Source organism: Drosophila novamexicana, unplaced genomic scaffold (genome assembly GCF_003285875.2).
Source record: "Drosophila novamexicana strain 15010-1031.04,08,12 unplaced genomic scaffold, DnovRS2.1 tig00000193-arrow-pilon, whole genome shotgun sequence".
NCBI lineage: Eukaryota > Metazoa > Arthropoda > Insecta > Diptera > Drosophilidae > Drosophila > Drosophila novamexicana.
Window position 1 is genome coordinate 4,407,419 of NW_020824787.1, and position 23,057 is coordinate 4,430,475.

The 23,057-nt window shown below is 40.4% G+C and overlaps 5 protein-coding genes and 1 pseudogene across 18 annotated transcripts; 5 read left to right on the top strand and 1 right to left on the bottom strand.

Annotated features, from left to right (window-relative positions):
- Positions 1-344: 344 nt before the first annotated feature.
- Positions 345-3,626, bottom strand: LOC115759023 (pre-mRNA-processing factor 40 homolog A). Of its 2 annotated transcripts, none has more exons than XM_030699835.1 (6): positions 3,026-3,626; positions 2,730-2,962; positions 1,616-2,673; positions 1,182-1,547; positions 1,034-1,114; positions 345-965 (listed from the first exon to the last, which is right to left on the bottom strand). In XM_030699835.1, exons 1-6 carry the CDS (start codon positions 3,463-3,465, stop codon positions 675-677), a joined length of 2,469 nt encoding a protein of 822 aa, XP_030555695.1. In that variant the 5' UTR covers positions 3,466-3,626; the 3' UTR covers positions 345-674. The 2 variants fall into 2 exon arrangements, with proteins under 2 accessions (XP_030555695.1, XP_030555696.1); XM_030699836.1 differs by having other exon boundaries at positions 2,730-2,957; positions 3,026-3,083.
- Positions 3,627-3,885: 259 nt separating this feature from the next.
- LOC115758829 lies at positions 3,886-5,366 on the top strand (annotated as a pseudogene).
- Positions 5,367-5,559: 193 nt separating this feature from the next.
- Positions 5,560-7,168, top strand: LOC115759139 (lactosylceramide 4-alpha-galactosyltransferase-like). Of its 3 annotated transcripts, none has more exons than XM_030699990.1 (3): positions 5,560-6,057; positions 6,115-6,705; positions 6,759-7,168. In XM_030699990.1, exons 1-2 carry the CDS (start codon positions 5,597-5,599, stop codon positions 6,698-6,700), a joined length of 1,047 nt encoding a protein of 348 aa, XP_030555850.1. In that variant the 5' UTR covers positions 5,560-5,596; the 3' UTR covers positions 6,701-6,705; positions 6,759-7,168. The 3 variants fall into 3 exon arrangements, with proteins under 3 accessions (XP_030555850.1, XP_030555849.1, XP_030555848.1); XM_030699989.1 differs by having other exon boundaries at positions 6,771-7,167; XM_030699988.1 differs by having other exon boundaries at positions 6,115-7,167.
- Positions 7,169-7,341: 173 nt separating this feature from the next.
- Positions 7,342-9,171, top strand: LOC115758713 (lactosylceramide 4-alpha-galactosyltransferase-like). 6 transcript variants are annotated; one of them, XM_030699463.1, is made up of 4 exons: positions 7,342-7,482; positions 7,709-7,830; positions 7,889-8,419; positions 8,481-9,171. In XM_030699463.1, the coding sequence occupies exons 2-4, from the start codon at positions 7,823-7,825 to the stop codon at positions 9,064-9,066; spliced, it is 1,125 nt and encodes a 374-aa protein (XP_030555323.1). In that variant the 5' UTR covers positions 7,342-7,482; positions 7,709-7,822; the 3' UTR covers positions 9,067-9,171. The 6 variants fall into 6 exon arrangements, with proteins under 6 accessions (XP_030555323.1, XP_030555324.1, XP_030555325.1 ...); XM_030699464.1 differs by having other exon boundaries at positions 7,892-8,419; XM_030699465.1 differs by having other exon boundaries at positions 7,343-7,482; positions 7,964-8,419.
- Positions 9,172-10,371: 1,200 nt separating this feature from the next.
- LOC115759028 (lactosylceramide 4-alpha-galactosyltransferase-like) lies at positions 10,372-15,366 on the top strand. Of its 3 annotated transcripts, none has more exons than XM_030699843.1 (2): positions 10,372-11,000; positions 14,430-15,366. In XM_030699843.1, the coding sequence occupies exons 1-2, from the start codon at positions 10,393-10,395 to the stop codon at positions 15,013-15,015; spliced, it is 1,194 nt and encodes a 397-aa protein (XP_030555703.1). In that variant the 5' UTR covers positions 10,372-10,392; the 3' UTR covers positions 15,016-15,366. The 3 variants fall into 3 exon arrangements, with proteins under 3 accessions (XP_030555703.1, XP_030555702.1, XP_030555700.1); XM_030699842.1 differs by lacking the exon at positions 14,430-15,366 and adding an exon at positions 11,065-11,833; XM_030699840.1 differs by lacking the exon at positions 10,372-11,000 and adding an exon at positions 13,640-14,365 and having other exon boundaries at positions 14,430-15,364.
- Positions 15,367-15,566: 200 nt separating this feature from the next.
- LOC115758443 (leucine-rich repeat and immunoglobulin-like domain-containing nogo receptor-interacting protein 3) lies at positions 15,567-23,028 on the top strand. Of its 4 annotated transcripts, XM_030699103.1 has the most exons (5): positions 15,567-15,642; positions 17,546-19,585; positions 19,643-19,935; positions 21,087-21,718; positions 21,783-23,028. In XM_030699103.1, exons 2-5 carry the CDS (start codon positions 17,615-17,617, stop codon positions 22,553-22,555), a joined length of 3,669 nt encoding a protein of 1,222 aa, XP_030554963.1. In that variant the 5' UTR covers positions 15,567-15,642; positions 17,546-17,614; the 3' UTR covers positions 22,556-23,028. The 4 variants fall into 4 exon arrangements, with proteins under 4 accessions (XP_030554963.1, XP_030554964.1, XP_030554966.1 ...); XM_030699104.1 differs by lacking the exons at positions 21,087-21,718; positions 21,783-23,028 and adding an exon at positions 20,856-21,061; XM_030699106.1 differs by lacking the exons at positions 21,087-21,718; positions 21,783-23,028 and adding an exon at positions 20,047-20,839.
- The last annotated feature ends 29 nt before the right edge of the window (positions 23,029-23,057 follow it).

The window sequence follows — 23,057 nt, forward strand, 5'->3', positions numbered from 1 at the left end:
TTTTTGTTTAAAAATCATTAAACAATATATTTTCTTAGTTGACGAAACGAAAAATTATCGGGGAATACCGAGTTTAAAAATCTTTTTTTCATGTTCAGCCAGCAAACATAGTTTAGCAGATAGTTTATTTATAATTTAAGAAAATACCAAATTGAGCAATTCTACAATTCGAATCTAGCTTTAAAATCTGATCGATTTAAGCTATGAATTATTTTTATCTTGGACATCCTAAAAATGTATACGAAATACAAAAATTTGTGATGAGTTGCGAAAAAGTGTACTCTTTTTCTCTGTCATTTAAATAAATAAATAACTCTGTTGATTTTGTAGTCACACAAAGTGCAAATAATATTATTTTGTTGTTGTCTTATAATAATATTATAATTTCTTTACAATCAAACTTATCGCTGATGAAAAACTTACATTTGTTTGCCTGCGTTGTGTGGGATTTGTTGTGCTAGGGCCAGAGTGTTTCAGAACAAAGCAAATGATATGTGCGATAGCATAAATACGTTATAGCGTGTCCACGAAGAGCAGGCCTAAAAACTGCTGGAGCTTGGATCAACGTATATTAACTAGGGCACACTGTCGCACTGTCTATATTATGGCTATAGCTGACTAATGCTAACTGCTGTTGTTGTTAATTTAGCTTTTGATCTTGCGATTGCAGCTGGTCATTCGTCCAGTTGTTCATTAAGCTGAGCTAGCAGCGCTGCACGTTTGGACTCAAGTTCACCATCGCTAAGCGTTAGCTCCTCATTTCTGGATGTCGCTGAATCCGATTGGGCGGCAGGACTGAGCGGCGTTATGGATCGATTGTTTCGATGCCGTTTGGCTTCTTTGTCCTTTTTGGTGCGCTTCTCTTTTTTCTTCTTTTTGGCCGGTGAGTGCGAATTTGAGTCGTTCTGCTGCAGTGCAGCAGCAGTAATTGGCGTTTGATTGCCCATTTCGGATTCGCAAGACGACTGGAAAATTAACAAGTTGTTTTTTGAATGGTTTTAAAAGCTAAAGATAAACGACTTCAAGGACATACCGCTCTCGATTTGTTTTTGCGCTTTTTCTTCTTTTTTAACAGCTTTTCACTCTCAATGCTGCCAATTGAACTAAGAGAATTCTGTGTGGAAAAATGTCAACTATTAGATATATCAACTAAAAGATGAGTATATGGTCATCAAACTCACTGAGCGAGATTTTGAGCGTCGCTTTCTGGATTTTTCCAGCTCAACCAGCTCGTTCTCAATATCTGATCTGGAGGTGGAGCGGACACGCTTTTTATGCTTTTTGTTCTTTTTCGATTTACGTGAACGCGAATGATGATGGCTGCAGGCATCTTCACTCTCTTTGATGAAATCTTCCCAGACCTTTTCCACTCCAATTTCTTTTTCGTACAGCGCAAACGCCTCTAAATGCTCGACCAGCTTTTTGGCGCTCTCATAGGGTTCGCCCACGGACACATTTGCCTCCAGCCATTCATTTTTGATTTCATTTTCCAATTTTCGCAAGCGCCGCACCTCCTCCTTCATGCGCTCCTTTTCAATGGCTTCCGCCTAAAAGTAAATAAGTACATATATTTTTCTTAAATAGGTCAGCAGTTGGTTTTTAGACATTAGTTTACCTTTTCTAGCAGCGAGTTGTAAGTTAGCTTTACATTGCCGGCATCTAAGCTGGCGGAGCGTTTATCTTCGCACACAACGGTGGCAAAGTCCTCAAAAGATGTCTTCGCCTGGACAACAAACTGCTTCTCTTTGAGTATTTCCCGTATGATCTTCTTTTCGTCATGGAAGCGTGCCTTCAAATTTTCAACATAAAACTTAAAAAGATCAAGTGGCGTGGAGCCACTCTGACCCAGCATGGCAGAGAAACGTATATCCGCCGATATAATTGGATACAGTTCCACCCACAACGACATAGAGGTGAGTTTTCCCTCCTCATGCAGCGAGTCAAGTAAAGCGAGGAAGCCATCACGATTCTTGCGTTGCTGTCGTTTTAAACGTTTCTTTTCCCGTTCTCGATCCTCCTCTTCCTCCTTCTCAAGCGTACGGATATGCTCCTCAAATACGATAAGCGCATCCTCCTTGTCCATGCCGAGTAGCGTGACATCATTTTTGAACGCCGCATTGTCCAGCAACATTACCTGCGCCTCCGACCACGTGCTAGCGTACGTAATGGATGTCATTGATTCTAGCAACTCACCAAGTACTTTCATATTGCGTTTCTTGAGCACACGAGCCTCTTCCTTCTCACGCTTGGCCAAATTGAAGATGCAATCCTCGTAGATATCTCTTCGATCCTGTTCTGGTACCGTTGTCCACGTGCGATTGTTCGCAAAAACTTCCTCGCAGCGAAAATATTTCATTTGTGAGTTCATCTTATCGCTGGACATGAGAAACTGTTCCAAATCCTCTTTAGCCTTTTTGGCACGCAATCTCGACTCCTCGCGTTCATCTTTCAGCTTTTGTGTTTTGTATGCATTAAAAGTTTGTTTGCGTTCGTTTAGCGTTTTGAAGGCATTGTAACGCGGATCCTTTGATATGATCTTGACGCACTGATCCCAGTTCGCAGTTGAGGGCACATTTCGATCGCGCAGTAGCTCCTTGAACGCCTCAATGGCCTCGCGCTTATCTTTAAAAACCAGCGTATTGTTCTCGCCACTAGATTTCTCCTCCTTTTTAGCTAAAATGACAAAAAATCGTTAAAGGCCTAGTTAAATTTGTACTCTGGCTACTCACCATTCTGTTGTGGTACCTCGATGGACGCTAGAGTGGCTGCCATTGCCTGATCCATTGCTGAGGAGCTATTTTCATTACTGCTTGGTGTCAGGGGTGAGTGTATCTCAGGCGTGGGTATACGCGGCGCTGTGGGCAACGCAGCTGGCAGAATATTGGCCAATGCAACATGCGGAACCATACCTGCTAGGCTCGAGGATGTCATGGCGGCAACGGCTTTAGCCGCAGCGGCTGCTCTGCAAGAATACGCGTTTCTTGTTTCAGCAAAGTGTTTTGGCATAACGGCAACAGATACTTACTCCTCCGCCTTGGCTTTGGCCTTCATGTCAAGATACTCTGGCGGTGGCTCCCAGCACGTCTCCTTTGTAGTCACATTGTGATAATACACTTTGTTTGCATCAGAGCGATACTCTTTCCAGGGGCACTGATTGTGCAGTAGCTCAGCTGGCGTCATTAGCGCCTCCGGCTTTTCCCATGAACTCTGCTTCGTATTTTGATTATAGTAATACGGTCGTCCATCCGGCGCTTTATGCTCGGTCCACTCCGTATTTGAAGCGAGGGCACCAAATGCGGCTGCTAGTTCCGGTGGCGGCGGTGCACCAAAGCCGGGCGGCGGCAGATTGAATGGTGGCACTGGCACCATTCCCGGCGTGTGCGTGTATCCCATGCCGCCCATTGCGGCGGCTGGCGGCATCGGCATCGCTGCATTGCCATTGCCAGCGCTAGGAGGAACATTCATTTCACTATTTTGCTATATGATTTAATAGATTTAACGTTTGGTACGAGTACCGGTCGTATTGTTGCGGCAGCCAATTTGATGCTTTTCACAATTGCAAATTTTAACAATTTTTTTACACTTCTTTCGTTTTGTCATTCACAATGTTGCTGCGTGGTGCTACCAGTTTATGAAAAAAAATGTGTCAAGAAGCAGAGCATCTTTGGTATTTTTAAGCCCATTTCATAGGTAGCTCGTTTGGCATATCGATCCTGATATCGAGTATCTTATCGAACTTAATATTTTATCATCGTATGTAAAATTTAAAATAAACTATCGTTATTATTTAAATAATAATTTGTTTTGCAATTAAAGAACTCAGTGCTAATATCACATTGTATGTATCTTTTGTACTGTGTTACTATCACTGTCAAATTTATTCACATTCAATAATGTAACAAGAACTTTTTTACATAGATTACATACAATGCAATAGTTTCTATTCAACCTCATTTAAATTGATGCAGCTGAGTAAACTTATTCGTTACGATCGTAATACTGAACAAAAAAAATGGGCACAGTAAAGATTAGCTTAGTAAGTGGCATAAGTATAGCTGGGCCGGAGCAACATGTTCGTAACTCAAAAGAAGCTGCTGAAGGATTTACAGAACCAAAGGTCACGTCTGATACTACCCATCCTGGGCGTAAGTGTGGTAGTGCTTCTTGTAACATACACAACACAGGACATGTCGACGCTTTTTTATCGAAATTGCGAAATCAAGGAGCGGTCAACTGCATACAACGTAGGAATACTTTTAAATAAGTTTTTCGTAGAAGATGTTCTACTTTCGAGCTCAAGACCTCCGCCAGGTCGCACTATATTCTTCCACGAGACCACATGTTATCATCAGGTTTCGCAGTTCAATGTAATGAATATGACGGCAAGACAAGCCTGTGCTATCGAATCCGCCGCCTTGAATAATCCAATTTTCCAAGTGTTTGTATTGTTTACCTGTCCCACATACCGTCCTCTGTCCGGTGGCCAAAACTCCTCATCGATGCAATTGAGACCTATAAAAATGTGCGGTTTCGTCATTTGAACATAGGAAATTATGCGAGAGACACTCCTATTGAGGATTGGATAAAGAAAGGTGATCTACTTAACTCGAGGTAAGTCGATATTACTTTTCCTCTGGTGAGTACTTTAGTTGACGTATATTCCACTCAGCTTTCCGATGCAGCATACAGCCGACTTACTCCGCCTGATAAGCCTGTACCGCTTTGGTGGCATCTACCTGGACATGGACGTGGTGGTGCTGCGAAGCTTGGAAAACGAGCCACTGAACTATGTGGGTGCTCATGACAATATCACTTTGGGCAATGCCGTCATCAGTCTAGAACCCACTGGCAAGGGCCATGAGATTGCAGAAATGTTTTTGCGGGATTACGAAAAAAATTATAATGGAAAGGAGTATGTACAAAATGGACCAGCTCTTGTAACACGCGTTGTAAAAAAGCTTTGTGGCGACAACCTTGTTAAACTAATTGAAGAAGGTCGGATAAGTTGCCAGGGGTTAAAAGTATTCAACTCTACCGCTTTCTATCCGTTCGGCTGGCCCCAGTAGATGCATTTTACTGAGCCGAAATACTTGGAGGACACAATGGCAATTACCAAAGATTCTTATTTAATACATTTATGGAACAAGGCTTCCTATAGAGGGTTGATCAGAGTCGGCTCTAGCACGGCCCTTGGGATATATGCGGAAAGGAACTGTCCTAGGGTCTATGCGGCAGCTGGTGATTATTTCTAATTGATGAAAGTTCGCATTCGAACTCAAATAAAATATTTGTAAGCAAAAGAAATAACAGAGATGGCCAATCATCGATAGCGAACACAGCAGATGAAATTCGATGTATCGATAGTGCCATCGATAGCTTAGCATGTATGTGTATTCGTGTATCTCTATATGTTTAATAAAAGAAAATTGATTGCTTATAACGGTTTGTAATAGCGCTGAAGGATCCTCGGTTTTCAAATATAATTCTGCGGACGCAAAAAATGTGTAAATTTCCCGAGTTAAATAAGCTGTCATGATCATTACTTTACATTTAAAATATATTTGTTAGTTGTGTCGTTATTTTATTCAGCAACTTCATGTTCTTAATCCAGAAAAGTAATCTATCGACTTACCTGATTTGTAGACGACGTCTGATATTGGCGGTCCTCGTAGCTGTTGTGCTCGTGTTCAGTATAAAATCGTTGACTTCAAATGGAAAGCTTACAGCTGTTGAGGATATTTTACTGTTCAGCTCAAAACCTCCGCCAGGACGAACCATATTTTTTATTGAGAGTAGTTGCTACCGTTCAGGATCCCAGTACAATATGAGTAGCATAAAAGCGCACCAGGCCTGTGCCATTGAATCTGCCGCTTTGCATAATCCAAAATTCCAAGTATTTGTTCTGTTTGCCTGCCCCATCCGTAACGAATCAGTGCCCATCATTGATGCCCTTCTAAGCTACAAGAATGTGCAATTTCGGTCGATAAATCTGGATCGCTATGCAGAAGAAACGCCTATCGCTGATTGGCTAAAGAAAGGCGATCTATTTAAGTCAAGGTTTGAAATTACTTTCCATCATAATTTAGCTACTGATTTGATTTATATACCACTTAGTTATCTGATGTTTCACTTATCCGACCTACTCCGTTTAATAACACTTTATCGTTTCGGCGGCGTCTATATGGACATGGATGTCTTAGTGTTACGCAGCTTGGAGGAAGAGCCACTAAACTTTGCAGGTGCCGAGAGAGCAGATAGCATCGGCAACGGTGTTATAGGATTGGAACCCAATGGCTTTGGCCATCAGCTTTGCGAGTTATTTCTGCAGGACTTCCAGGATAATTATAGGGGCGACGCGTGGGCCCATAATGGACCCATGGGTTTAGTGCGCGTATTGTCAGAGATTTGTGGTACGAAAAATGTTACGCTCATGGTGAATAATCAGAAACGCTGTCACGGGTTTAAAGTGTTCGATGTTAACGCATTTTACGAGGTCCCCTGGCAGGAATGGAGATTATTTTTCCAGCCAGAGACCGCGCTTTTCGTGCGTGCCCGCACTGAGAACTCGATTATGGTGCATATATGGAACCACGTAGTCACGGAATGGCCCCTTCAAACTGATTCAATCACAGCCTATATGATGTGGGCGGCGCAACATTGTCCCAGGGTCTTTGCGGCCGCGGGGGAACTATTTGATTAGGCCAGGTGAAATTTCTCACATTTCGTTTTCAATTGATGCCTTGGGTATATTCTTTCAGGAATGATTGCAGCATAATTGAAGCACTCTTGGTAATAAAAATATCGCAGAAGTTGTCTATTATTTGAACATTTGAGAGATACACGAAAACTATTTATCGTGTAGGATGAGTAAACAAATTCTAATTGCTTTGCACAAGGTCTATGGTGTCGTATAACTTAATTTTAAAGAAGATAATTTTTTATTTGTCCTCAATTTTGTCTTATCTTCGACAGCCCCAAAACCCGTCTAATCAGGTATATAAGTTAAGTTTGCGCGCAACATGGATCTTGTCAATACGTCCACTCTTAGCTTAACCCAATTAGTTTCGTATGTTCTACAAACATTCTGGCCAATCTTGATTTCCACTATTTTTGGAACTTATTTCTTATTTAGAAGATTCTAACACGGCTGTAAACCCAACAAAACTATAGCTGGAACGGTTCGTGAATCTAGTGTTCCACATCAGTCAGAACAGATCTTGATTAAATAAAGATTAAACAGTATCATTTATTATAATGGAAATATTGCAAGAGCTATTTAATCAAATTAGTTCTGAATAATTATGTGACAAATTTGGGCAAATTTTTTGGTTCGAACTGGTTCGGTAAAAGTTGGGTTTCTGCCCTGGTTTTTATTACCTTCAAATTTGGAACTGACGTAGCTGAAAAAAAAGCTGAGTAAATAGTAAATCCCGGAGAAGAATGTTCGAATGTATGTAAGGTCACCTAGACTGTGGACTCAGGGTAACTTGTAGAAATACATACAATCGTATACCATACGTAGTTCCAGTTAATCTCCTTCCACTCACAAAATATCTGTAAATACACATATGCCAGTTCCAAAATATAGCAGCTAGATACACAGAACATGTTATGCATGTTCTTGTATATATATACAAATAATATTTACAATTATATATATGTGTGTGTGGGCGTTCGGTTTAATTTTTCTTTCTTTTGAAATACGTAGCTAGCGTCTACAAATAATACAAAAAAAAAAAAAATAGCAGACCAAAAAATGGTTAAATTGACCCAGCTGAAAAAGTTACTTCGATCGTCACATGGACCATAATTGTCCATACCGATGCAACAGTAAGTTAGTCTTGTCTTTGCCTTCGTTCAGTATCATGATGTTCTCGCGTCTAAAAAGTAGGCTGTCGCCCTATCTGATCAATAAACGACATCTGGTATTAGTGATCGTGGTTTGTGTCGTGTTCGTTTACAGTTCAATGATCTTGATCTTAAATGAGAGAAAATTTCTTAAAAACATTATGGATACTCCAGAGAAAAATAAACGGGAAACATTTGTCTCGGGACCTCAGCATGCGGAAGAACCGGCGCCTACAATTATAGAGGATATTCTATTGTCCAGCTCAAAGCCTCCGCCAGGACGAACCATATTTTTTATTGAGAGTAGTTGCTACCGTTCAGGATCCCAGTACAATATGAGTAACATTAAAGCGCATCAGGCCTGTCCCATCGAATCTGCCGCTTTGCATAATCCAAGTTTCCAAGTATTTGTTCTGTTTGCCTGCCCCACCCACCGTAACAAATCAATGCCCATCATTGATGCCCTTCAAAGCTACAAAAATTTGCACTTTCGGTCGCTAAATCTGGATCGCTATGCAGAGGATACGCCCATCGCGGATTGGCTAAAGAAAGGCGATCTATTTAAGTCAAGGTTTGAAATTATTTTTTATCATAATTTAGTTTTTACTCGGACTTACGTGATATCCACTTAGATATCTGATGTTTCACCTTTCCGACCTACTTCGATTAATAACACTATATCGCTTTGGCGGCGTCTACCTGGACATGGACGTCCTGCAGCTCCACAGCTTGGAGGATGAGCCACTAAACTATGCAGGAGCTGAGAGAGCAGATAGCATTGGCAACAGTGTTATAAGTTTGGAGCCCAATGGATTTGGCCATCAGCTTGGCGAATTATTTCTGCAGGACTTTCATGTTAATTATAAGGGTGATGCGTGGGCCCACAATGGACCGATGGGCTTAGTGCGCGTATTGTCAGAGATTTGTGGTACGAATAATGTTACCCTCATGGTGAATAATCGGAAACGGTGTCTGGGCTTTAAAGTGTTCGATGTTAACGCATTTTACGAGGTACCATGGACGCAGTGGCAACTGTTTTTCAAGCCGGAGAACTCGACTGAAACGCTAGCCCGCACTAAGACCTCTCGAATGGTGCATATATGGAACCACATAGTCACGAAATGGCCTCTTAAGATTGATTCAAAATCCGCCTATATGCATTGGGCGGCACAACATTGTCCAAGGGTCGTTGCGGCCACGGGAGAATTATTCTATTAGGCGGATAAGTCTTAAGAAAAATTGTTTCTTGATCGTAAATACTTTAATCAACAACTTAAATTATTGTACAATTTGCTGTCAGAAAACCGTGTTATAAAGAAAGTGAAAAAAAAACATATATAAAAAAGCGTTGAACAGCGTGTAAACAGCATATAACAGCGTATTTAAATAATTCCCATTCTACATTGCAACATTTGAAAGGAATTCCAGAACATTTCAGCTTTTAACGCAAACAAAAAAAATGCTATTTAATTTACACTTAGGTACGCTTGACAATTTTGAAAGATTTTAATTATGGCGTCGTATACCTGATTTCAAAGAAGAAAATAAAGTATCTATCTGCAAGTGTTTCTAATTTTCGACAGCCTGAAACTATACACTTTCTAATTCCACTACGTTTTGAATAGGTACACGTAAAGTCTACGATCATCAGCGCATAATTAACGGGAAGAGTCTTATTTATCATATCTGCAATACCCATAAGATTCTAACAAGGATGCAAGCCTAACCAAATTCCGTTAGTATAGCTTATTATTTAAGGTGCGGTTCGTGAACATGGTTTTCCACATCATTGAAATCAAATTTTCTTCAACATTTAACAATTTTAAAATACAAACAGCCAAACTCAATTATAAGGCTTATGTATGGTGTGGCTTTGAAATCTTGTTTTGCTGTAAAAGGAAACGAATATTTTGTGAATACATATGAAAACATATATACACGTGCTATTCATCAATAAGCAGATATAATATTTATATTGTCATTTGCTGTCATAGGAAATGATCAAATATATGTGGGTGCCACGCTTTTTTCGCGAAGATGGGTCAGATTATTTATTAAACGTTAGTTTTAGTGCCTTAAATCGGCACTTTTTTGATAATTATGCTGCTCTTGTGGAACTATTGAGTTAAAGTCTGTAACACAGATGTAAAATATTTCACTTTTTAGGTACCTTTTAGGTACTTCCAAAAAGTCACCTAAGCATGAATATTCCTTGAGCTTACTTGACATACATTCGTATGCAGTTTAATTATCCAGAAAATAAAGCTCGGCAAATAAACACTGAAGTTATTCGAGAGCAAATGCCCCATAGTCATAGTCATAGTCAGTCAGTCAGGACAAACAGTTTTATATATAGAGATATGTATTCATAGATTATTTGTTACAGCATTTAAGCTTGTAACGTCGACAAATAGAAAACCGCCAAGTCTATTTGTTTAAATTGACCCAGCTGAATACACTTTCATGGTTGTTACATCGAATTGTAAAATGCTTTGGCTATTAAATTGCTAGTCAGTCTCATTTGTACCTTCGGCCAGCATCGTCATGTTCGTACGCCTAAAAAGTGGACTGTTGCCTTATCTTGGCTATAAACGGCGTCTGTTTTTAGCGGTTCTTGTTGCGGTTGCCTTCATTTTCAGTATATTGTCCTCGACCTCAACTTGGAGAAAAGTTCTTACGGAAATTAAGGATACTCCTGCGTTCACGAAACATAATTATGAAAAGTCTACAGAGAAAACAGAACGGGAAAACCTAGACTCAGAACCAGAGCACGCGGAGCTGTTGAAGATAAATCTTCCAGAGGAACCGGTGCCTATAATTATAGAGGATATTCTTTTGTCCAGTTCAAAACCTCCGCCAGGACGAACCATATTTTTTATTGAGAATAGCTGCCATCGTTCATATACCCATTACAAAATGAGTAGAATTAAGGCGCATCAGGCCTGTCCCATCGAATCTGCCGCCTTGCATAATCCAAATTTCCAAGTATTTGTTCTGTTTGCCTGCCCCACCCACCGTAACAAATCAATGCCCATCATTGATGCCCTTCAAAGCTACAAAAATGTGCACTTTCGATCGCTAAATCTGGATCGCTATGCAGAGGATACGCCCATCGCGGATTGGGTCAAGAAAGGCGATCTATATACATCAAGGTTTAAATAGTTTTTCATTATAATTTAGCTTCTTCTTTGACTTCTGTGTTATCTATCTACTTAGATATCTGATATTTCACCTTTCTGACCTACTCCGATTAATAACACTATATCGCTTTGGCGGCGTCTACCTGGACATGGATGTCCTGCAGCTCCACAGCTTGGAGGATGAGCCACTAAACTATGCAGGTGCCGAGACATCAGATAGCATTGGCAACAGTGTTATAAGTTTGGAGCCCAATGGATTTGGCCATCAGCTTGGCGAATTATTTCTGCAGGACTTTCATGTTAATTATAAGGGTGATGCGTGGGCCCACAATGGACCGATGGGCTTAGTGCGCGTATTGTCAGAGATTTGTGGTACGAATAATGTTACCCTCATGGTGAATAATCGGAAACGGTGTCTGGGCTTTAAAGTGTTCGATGTTAACGCATTTTACGAGGTACCATGGACGCAGTGGCAACTGTTTTTCAAGCCGGAGAACTCGACTGAAACGCTAGCCCGCACTAAGTCCTCTCGAATGGTGCATATATGGAATCACATAGTCACGAAATGGCCTCTTAAGATTAATTCAAAATCCGCCTATATGCATTGGGCGGCACAACATTGTCCAAGGGTCGTTGCGGTCACTGGAGAACGATTCTATTAATTCATATAGAATATTTGTATAATGGAACAGTTTCGTGAGGCTTATGCTTTCGCTGGCTTTGAAATATTGTTTTGCTGCATAAGGAAACGAGTATTTCGTGAATACATATGAATCTACATTGGGGGTTTTTATACCCTTAACCCATTGATGGGTAAACACGGTATATTGTATTTGTGCAAAATGTAAATGTATGTAACAGGCAGAAGGAAGCATCTCCGACCCCATAAAGTATATATATTCTTGATCAGCATCAACAGCCGAGTCGATCTAGCCATGTCCGTCTGCCTGTCCGTCCGTCCGAATGTATGAACGCAAGGATCTTAGTCCATGCGCAGATCGAGTTTGCTTCCGATAATCGATAACTTAAATTGGGTAAATAATAAGAGCTAGAGCCACCAAAAGTGACATGTTTACTCTAGAATAGTATACACATATATATCAAGTATCTTTCATTTTATGCCTATCGCCACCTCCCCGCTACTACCTCATAGCTATAAATCAACCAACTTCTATTACCCATTAATTTAATCTACAATTTTAATGCAATTTACTTTTTGAGAATACACAAATATGGTACAAGAAGATATACTGTAGAAAATTTCAACGCAAATTCGAAGAATATCTGTATGCATTTACACATACACATTAATGCGCGTCTGCTTCGTATTCATCAACAGCATTATAATTGCGATTGTATTGTTTTTTGTGCTACTATTTTAATTGGTTTTTTTTTTTCACTAAGACTCAATGATTGGTGTGGCTAATGAGTAGAGGCGGTGGCAAGTGGTGTTGTCTGTCGGGAGTTTAAGACCTACCGGGGAAACTACTTTTTTTTTCTTCTGTGGCTGTTGAGTAGAGACGGCGGCAAGTAGTGCGGTTCGTTGCGAGTTCGAACCCTGCCAAGGAATAAGTTGGAATAAGAGTGTTCAGGGTATCCCCTAGTCGGGAGCTCCCAACTAGAACCTCTTACTTGTTTGCACAGTTGATTTACATTAAAACTTTAAAACATTTATACACGTGCTATTCATCAATAAGCATAGATAATATTTGTATTGTCATTTGCTGTCATAGGAAATATTCAAATATATGTGGGTACACTTATCCACACGAGCGTACTCCACTGTCAATATTGCTACTCTTAATTGTTTAAGCCGTTTTAGTTGGTAAAGTGTAAGTAGATGAGGAATTGCTTATTGGTACAGCTGAGCAATCCGATTGCCACGCTTTATTCGCGAAGATGGGTCAGATTATTTATTAAACGTTAGTTTTAGTGCCTAAATTGACACTCTTTTGATAATTATGCTGCTCTTGTGGAACTATTGAGTTAAAGTCTGTAACACAGATGTAAAATACTTCACTTTTTGGGTACCTTTTAGGTACTTTCAAAAAGTCACCTAAGCATGAATATTCCTTGAGCTTACTTGACAAACATTGGTAGGCAGTTTAATTATCCAGAAAATAAAGCTCGGCAAATAAACACTGAAGTTATTCGAGAGCAAATGCCCCATAGTGTGTATCTAGGGGTTGAATAAGAAGAGCATACAGCATAAAACGCGAAGATTAAGGCTTTTTACACCCATGTTGAAAGTATTAAAATGTTGTGATTAAATGTTTAAGTCATAGAAACAGTCATATCCGATCCTATAACAGATATGCATTCTATAGCAACAACAGAAGCAAAGAAGCGAATTAGTTTTAAGCTATCGTCTTGAAACTTTGCATAGGTCCGTCCGAATCGGACCACTAAATGCTACCACAGGACCAGTATCCTACCACTATATCGGATCACAGGAACAAACAGTCGAAATTAAGTTCTAAGTTTAAACTGGCCGTTTATATGTTTTACTATGCTTCTTACGTGTATGTAAAATCTCATCAACTTGAACTAGCGTGCCGACGATATCCTTTCTCGTTTCGTTTCCTTTATATATGGATTTATAGATTATTTGTTACAGCATTTAAGCTTGTAACGTCGACAAAACTGCCAAGTCTATTTGTTTAAATTGACCCAGCTGAATACACTCTCATGGTTGTTACATCGAATTGTAAAATGCTTTGCCTATTAAATAGCTAGTCAGTCTCATTTGTACCTTCGGCCAGCATCGTCATGTTCGTACGCCTAAAAAGTGGACTGTTGCCTTATCTTGGCTATAAACGGCGTCTGTTTTTAGCGGTTCTTGTTGCGGTTGCCTTCATTTTCAGTATATTGTCCTCGACCTCAACTTGGAGAAAAGTTCTTACGGAAATTAAGGATACTCCTGCGTTCACGAAACATAATTATGAAAAGTCTACAGAGAAAACAGAACGGGAAAACCTAGACTCAGAACCAGAGCACGCGGAGCTGTTGAAGATAAATCTTCCAGAGGAACCGGTGCCTATAATTATAGAGGATATTCTTTTGTCCAGTTCAAAACCTCCGCCAGGACGAACCATATTTTTTATTGAGAATAGCTGCCATCGTTCATATACCCATTACAAAATGAGTAGAATTAAGGCGCATCAGGCCTGTCCCATCGAATCTGCCGCCTTGCATAATCCAAATTTCCAAGTATTTGTTCTGTTTGCCTGCCCCACCCACCGTAACAAATCAATGCCCATCATTGATGCCCTTCAAAGCTACAAAAATGTGCACTTTCGGTCGCTAAATCTGGATCGCTATGCAGAGGATACGCCCATCGCGGATTGGGTCAAGAAAGGCGATCTATATACATCAAGGTTTAAATTGTTTTTCATTATAATTTAGCTTCTTCTTTGACTTCTATGTTATCTATCTACTTAGATATCTGACATTTCACCTTTCCGACCTACTCCGATTAATAACACTATATCGCTTTGGCGGTGTTTACCTGGACATGGACGTCTTGCAGTTACGAAGCTTGGAGGATGAGCCACTGAACTTTGCAGGAGCTGAGAGAGCAGATAGCATTGGCAACAGTGTTATAAGTTTGGAGCCCAACGGATTTGGCCATCAGCTTGGCGAGTTATTTCTGCAGGACTTTCAGAAGAATTATGAGAGCGATGAGTGGGCCCATAATGGACCCATGGGCTTAGTGCGCGTATTGTCAGAGATTTGTGGTACGAAAAATGTTACGCTCATGGTGAATAATCGGAAACGCTGCCACGGCTTTAGAGTGTTCGATATTAACGCATTTTACGAGGTGAAATTTGAGGAGTGCATAATGTTTTTCAAGCCGGAGAACTCGACTGAAACGCTGGCTCGGACTAAGAACTCGCGAATGGTCCATATATGGAATCACATAGTCAGAAAATGGCCTCTTAAGATTGATTCAAAATCCGCCTATATGCATTGGGCGGCACAACATTGTCCAAGGGTCGTTGCGGCCACTGGAGAGTTGTTCTATTAAGCCCATCTGGCTTACTCATGTTTCAGTTGTGTTGATTATGAGGATATTGTTACTAATATTATTTTGCCACGTGTTATTATTAATAAGACAAAAGTTGAATAATTCTCTTGATCGCGCAAAACTTTAGTACACACACACACATTGTATATATTAATTGTAATGAATTCGAAATTAGTTGCAATCGCTGCATTAATCAGCTGTTGGTTGTCTGCAACTGTAACTGTAGTTGATTTTAAATATACTGCGCTGATACTAATACACTTATCGATATCGATAATTGTACACATCTGGTAACCTTAATTTTGTAAAGAATGCTAAAAAAAAAGGGCGTAACATGTAAGCGAAACAACAATAAGTAAAACACTGTTTGATAGTATTTACATTCAACATATGCTGTATGGTTAGTGATTCAATGCAATACGTAAATAAAATGTTATCGATGGTTCGATAGGGATGAGAATTATGAGTATTAGAGCGGATTTTGAGTAAAACATCGTGTTAACTGTTAACATAAATCTGTTAAGTTAACATTAGCATTGCATAGTTAAATCCTCTTTGCACAAGTACCAATTGCTGCGTCGGAAATATTGGAAATTTAACTTTTTTTTTAAAATGCTATAAGCAGCGGTGAGTGTGTCTAATAAATTTTATTCTCGGCGTTTGCAAGAGCAGTGCCTCATCTGTGCAAATTGTAAATTTATGCTATGTGCACATAAATATTTATAAATGTTTCAACATATGTGTGTTATGGCTGTGTGCGTTTGAGTTACTGCAAAAACGGTTGATTTTGCCACAAAGGGTGAAAAACAAAACGAAACACACATATACGTGTGTATATGTATGTATGTATGTATATACTAAGGCCCCATCTTAAACTCCAGCTGCTTAGTTTTGGGCTGTTATGAAAATGCTGCTGGGTCGATATAATACTAGAACATATGAGAAACTCACGAATTCACATCATTACATATACAAACTGACCCTTAACACTTGACAGAAATGTAAGACGCATTCAGTTACAAATTAAAAGTCTAGCTTAATTTTGTGAATGGTTTTTCTATTTCGTTTGGCGTCGCTAACGTGTCTCGTTTCACCTTGGTGTGCGTGTCAACACAAACACACATTTCTTATTTGTACTCTCTGCTCATTAGCGGCTTTTCGGACGTCATTTACGTACATATGTATGTATATACACAGGCAGACAGAAAGAGACATATTTTGTATGTATGTATGTATGTAGTGTGTATTTGTTTGTTTCGTATATACCAGTTAAAATGTATGTGTATGAAATATTTATAAAACGGTTGTTTTTCGATTTGAGACCATTTTACATACAGTTACACTTACAAATGCACATATGCGTATGCAAGTACATATGTATATTCTAGATTCTTGATTATGTAACTTTCTTAATGGACGCAAGTCAAGTAGCTTTAAAATTAATATAACGATTTAATAAATACGTGTGTATGTACACATGTTTTGATGAATGCCTCTTTAAATGTATGTACAAATGAATGTGTAAGTCGCCAACGCTCGTCGTTTTATACGAACCGTATTGCAGCAAGCTGATAAGCCATCTTTTCAAAGATTTATACCCATTTGATATAAACGATTTCAATGGCCTTAAACTTCAACTTAATAAAAGAAAAGAACAGTTTATTACTTTAACGTGCATACGAAAATGTACATAGGTACATGCATATGAATTTATATTGTATGTTCATGTTTTGTTTGTGCTAATTTAATTATTATCTTTCATTTGTGTCTTTTCGCGTACCTGGCGCATTTTAGCTACTTTTTCTTTTAATACCCTGTAGCTATTAAAAACGAGTAAAAAGTGTATAACAACGGCCATAACTAAGCATTTCTGCCTACTTGTCGCAGAGTTTAAAGGCAATCTTATTGAGAAAGCAAAACGGGAAAAATGTTGTTTCTTACGATATATCAATTACGATATTAGGATGTCAGGATGTTTGTTTTGTATCTTATTATATTGTGTGTTGTATAACACATTAACTTTGATGGAGTACAACCTACAGCAAGTATTTTTGGTGGCCAGAAAATCTTAATTTCTAGTTTATTTTTAATAACTAGAAGTTAATTAAATATTTTAAATTTACCAAATTTTACAGGGGCTTTCGTAATTCTTATATTAAAGTGTTCAAAATGTTGTTCTTAAAGATAAGAATTTTGAATATACCGGGTCTAATATGTTGAAATTATAATTTCTGTGTAAACAATAACGTTGTGTGGCTAAGATAACACTTAGTGCATTGTTGCTCGTCTGCAAGGGTATATATATAGATAACCATTCTTACTCGTTTTCCAGTATATCTATAAGTTAAAGGCTCAAAGCCAAAAATGTTATTGATGATTTAGACAAAGAACATATATTTGAACAATCCGAAAAGTTTTTAACAATATGGACTGTTAAATGTACTTGTCATTTTATATACATACTCTGAATAGGAATCAACAGTTAACAAAAGCCATTTATTAATGAAAAAATATATATTTTCGTCCACAGGTGTAATATGCAATCGCACAATGAGACACATATAATGCCATATAAGTTTTTGAGATTACACACGGAAAAATGGAAACAATATCCAAGATCTCCCTGATATTGGCTGCATTGTTTGTTAACATTGCGGTCGCCGCCAATGCGGCAAATCAACTCGGCTGTGTCACCGCGTACAGCCCAAGGAACGTCACGTTGCAGACGCAGGGTAGAGCCATAGGAGCCAAGGGAACTGGAGCAGTAACGACTCGAACGTGGCAAGAGCACGAATTCTCCCTGCTGGGTTACAAGTTCCATTTGCCCTTTGTGGGTCATGCTGTCGACTCAGATGTAGACGATGGTGATAGTCTCGATGATTCCTGGCTTCTAGATAACAGCGCGCAGCCATTATACACCACACAGGAGGAACTACTAGAACAGGAAAGCTCCGAGCAGGTTGATCCTGCCAACAGCATTATAAAGCTACGCTGTCAGAATACGAGCGTGACAGAGATCAATGCCCAGCTGCTGTTTAATCGCCATATAAACTATGAGCAGGTGACACTGATGCATGTGCCAGGCAAACCTGACGAATCACTGAAATTGCAACAGTACGAGAGCATACGGCAGTTTAAATGGATGCTTAGTTCACTGCAGGACGACACATTACAGCGATTCTTTGAGCAATATGGGCAACGTTTTGATACTGTCGAAACGTTGGACTTGAGTGAGAATCGGCTGAACTGCATCCACTGGGCGCAGCCACAGGCCATGCGCCGCCTTAAAGTACTTAAGCTGAGTGGCAATCGCTTAGCCAACTGCAGCCTGGCCGAGCTACAGCATATGAATCATCTGTTGGAGCTGCACTTGGATCGCAACGAGCTGCGGGCACTGCCCGTACACTTTGTGCATCAGCTAAGCGAGCTCCGACTGCTGAATCTTACCGATAATGAGCTAGCCGAGCTGCCCCGCAACATATTTGAGGGTGCACTGCAGCTGGAGTTGCTGCATCTGGCCGGCAATCGGTTGACCGTTTTGCCCTTCCAGCTTTTCCAGACGGCGCGTGAACTGCGCCTGTTGGATCTCAGCAATAATCGCCTGCTCTCGTTTCCTGACAACTTCTTTGCACTCAATAATCAGCTGCGCCAGCTGCAGCTGCAAAGCAATCAACTGCAGTCCATAGGCAAGCACAGCCTGTATAATCTGCGCGAGCTGCGGCATCTGGATCTATCACAGAATGAGCTGGGCAGCATCGATCGCAAGGCCTTCGAGTCGCTGGAACATCTCGTGACACTCAATATATCGGGCAACAAACTAAAGCTGCTGTCCTCCATTATATTCCAGCCACTTGGAGAACTGCAGCAATTAGATCTTAGTCGAAACCAGTTCAAGCAATTGCCCGATGGACTCTTTCAGACGCAACGCAAATTGGTGTTGCTGCGAATCGATAAGACCCCGCTGCAGCAGTTGCCCAATTGGATTTCCCGCAACGAGGACTACGTGGATGGGCAAATACTACAACGTCTGCGCTATCTGTCCATGCAGCAGAATACGCAGCTCACCCAGCTGCCCGCTACGTTGTTTGCCAATGTGCGAAATCTGCGTGAGCTGCTGCTGGCCGACAACAGTCTGTCCAAGCTGCCCTCACAGATTGGCAGCCTGACGCGTCTGCAGCGTCTTAGTGTGCGCGGCAATCGTCTGGGCTCGCTGCCGGAGAGCCTCAAAGAGCTCAACAAGCTGCAATATTTAAACATCTTGGGCAATGAGTATATTTGTGATTGCAGCATGTACTGGCTTACCGGCTGGCTAACAAATGCGACGACCTCGTTGCGACGGGCAGCAATAGCTGCCAATCGTACACTTGATTCGTATGAGCATATTGACAACCAGATTGATGCACTCAGCTGTCAATATGGCTATCCCGGGGACATGTTGCGCGTGCTTAGCAATCTCAACTGTAGCGTGCCCGTTGTGGTGCAATCCTCAGAGCCCAAGATGTACAGACTACACGCCACCGCCAAGCTCGAGTGCATGGTCTTCGGTAGCCCAACCCCGGATATTATTTGGGTAAGTTAGTCACTGGGCTCATATTTCAACCTACTCCAATTGGTTTACTGTTTGCAGGTGACGCCACGTCACAAGATTCTGCGTCATCACGCCGATCCTGACAAGCGACCTATCATCATCAACAGCGATAAAGAACATCAGCCCAGTAAATTTGAACTTTTCGCCCTTACGGACGACAGCAACGCCCAGACGTTGCACATAAACATCAGCAGGCAGAAGAGCATTGTGGGTCAGCGTGTGGTGCTCATCGAGAACGGCTCGCTGCTGGTGCATAATATATCACGCGGGGACAGCGGCCTCTACACCTGCTATGCCTTTAATGTAATGGGCAATGCATCGGCAGGCATAAGGTAAGATCATAACAACGATATTCATTTTCAGGCCTGCACACCCAACAGTCACGCGTCTTCAAATTTAATTTGCAGTTCCTTAGTTTGATTTTTTAAAGTATATTTTAATAGCACCATTTGTAGACCCAGCTATACGATCAATGACAGTGACAAAACAGAGAGAGAGAGAGCTATTAGGCTTATCGGCAGAACCCTCATCTGGTAAGACGATCTCCAAGAAGTGACCCATTCCTTGCTTAACGCTGAACAAAACTGGGAAGTAGACATTTCTGGTACGACCAGTTGGACTAGGGCCGGGGCTAGCCCCTGTTTAGGATTGCCGCGTTTGTGGGAGTATTATGGCAACTGCGATAGAGATAGAGCAGCGGTCGAACTGCCTACTGAAAGGGGAATGTCGAGACGTATTCCGAACCGTTGTTATCATTATATATGTGGACAGTACTGTTCGTTAAATAAACTTAATTAGTTAGGAGATGCACATTATGATATTTTATCTGAAATAGTCCCAATAAGTGGATATGTTGCGTGCCATGTATTTTATTTAATAAGCCGAAGATGACCGTTGCACTTTTTGTATTTTGTTTATCAATTAAGTATACATTACATTTAAAAGGAAAACTCACCAGAAGTAAAGCAATGCGATACAAAAACAAAAATGCCTATTGACATTTTACAGTTCTGGCCAACACGTTAATAAATAAATATTTTTTCTAAGGTTATAGTTTTTAACTATGAATCAAACTTTTAAATAACACTTGCAATGAGTTCGACTAATACAAAAACCCCGGATCTTCGATGTTCAGGGCTGGGTCACTTAGATGCAGCTGCAGCGATGAATATAATTAATTGTACATAATATTAATATTGTTACAACGAGTTTGGTATATAGTTATAAACTCTTAACCTATCTTTTCCAATAGCATCGTCTTGGAAAACACTACATCCTTATCCAAAACTGGGATTCGAACCCGAATTCTTGTTCTGCAGTTGCCTGACAGACTGGGTCATCAATCGCAGACGGCAGATTTGTGTATTTATTTTAATCAGAAACAAAAACTTTTTTAATTTTAATCTTAGTGAACGTGTCCCATATGTTGTTTTTAAGCGTGCCATATATATGATAAATAAATTATTCATATTTCTCTTCACAGACTCTACATTGATCCAATTGTATTTTATCGTGTCAAAATCGAAAGCCTTCTGGCTGGCACACTGCTAGCAACAGCATTTTTGTTGCTCACACTCCTGGTGCAAGGATTGCGCAGCTGCCTGGTTAGATTCGGTGTCTGCGATCGTTTGTCCTGTTGTGCGAATCGCAATAAGAAGTCACCGAGATCGCGGCAAATTTACGCAATGCTGGACAGCATTGAGAGCTACAAGAGCCAGCAGCTGGAGCGTTTGCGTGAGAATTATGCACAGCAGGTGCATCGTATCCGGGAGAATTGCGCACAGCAGGTCGAGTGGATACAGAGCAGCTACACTACGCAGGCCAAGCACATTAAGGAGTTCCGCGACATGGGCTCTAATCATCTGACTGCACTAAAAGATCAATACTGCGATCAGGTGAAGAAGGTGCGCGACTATTCCACCGGCCAACTGAGCTGGGTGCGCGAGAACTATGTCTTCCAGCGCAATAAAATCCGCAAATTCAGTGCCCACCAGGTGTTGCGACTACGCGAAGGCTACAAGTATCAGCAGCAGTCATTGAACAAAGTGCTGGAAAATCTGCCCAGCTTCTACTTCGAGAACTGTCGCAGTCGCTGCGAGGAGGATATTGTCGAGGGTAAGTATCGGTATCTATTTTTGTAACTAGATGAAATAAATATTTCCCTGTGTTTCCTTGGTAGACATAGACTGTTACTTAAAGAGCCAAATGGAAAAGGAGTTGCACATACAGAAAATTAAATCACGGCTGATGGTCGCCGACAATTCGGCTAGCAAGGCTTCACTTTATTATACGCCGCCAGAGGACGATCTATTCCATTGCTCTCAGCTGAACCTGCAAACTACGCCAATACACATAAACTATATTGACGAGAATCTGGATCATCAGAAGTTGGAGTTGTACGACTTTAAAATAGATCCGCAAATGTTGCTCTTTAGCAAATCGGAATTATATGTTAATCCAGAAGGCGCGAGCAGCAGTCAGGCAGCTGCCATGGCAGCTTTACTTGGCTGCAGTATCGAGGATAACAACCAGAATGCTCAGCTTTTGGAGGAGCATGTTAGTCATGTGGAGATGACTAAACTGAAGGATGCAAGTGATGTTAAAAATTCCAAATCGTGTCCTGCTATTTATAAGGTATCCAAACAGCAAGATGGTAGCACGCTGCACGAGCTGCTCACCGAAGACGGAGCACCACATCAGATGGTGCATCTCAATCCAGTCGATGAGTCGACATTGACGACGTTGCAGATGCCCAAGGAGAAGCTAAACATCGTTGTGGATGACAGTGACGAAGACGAAGACCGGTTATCTCAAGATCGGATGAAGACAGAACTAGAAGATTCCAATACGCCGCCGGCGCCCGCGTTAGCCGCATGCGACTCCAACAGCTTCCCTGACAAATGCAGTCAATCCTATCAGCAGGCCAGTGCGCAGCCTGCTTGCAACACGTAGAGATTTTATTAATTTTTAAATATGTTATTAATGAAAAACAGCACACAATACAAAAAAAAAATTGACGCTAAAAACACATTAAACAAATGTTAATGTTTAAAATGTGTAAAATGAAAATGCATCAAACAATAATTACGTATAGAGTTAATTAGTGAAACTTAATGAATTCAAAAACTAAACATCGGATGGATTAAACATAAATGAAAAAACAAGTCATACGATTTAAATAATAGTAAAATTGAAAACTTAGAATGTGCTCGTGTGGAGAAGGTATCATCAATAATGTCAATACTTGAAAAGCCCCCATTTGTGATTTCATCAATATAACATATGAAGCGATTTATTTATAGAGAGCGCATTAAATCTACATAGAGTCAGGCGTATTTTAAAGAAATGATAAAAACAAATTTTATTCAAATTCTGAAAAGGCAAATAAAGCAAAATATATATATATATACACACAAAAATATTTGTGTCTATTAATCTAATCTCTGATAAGTGT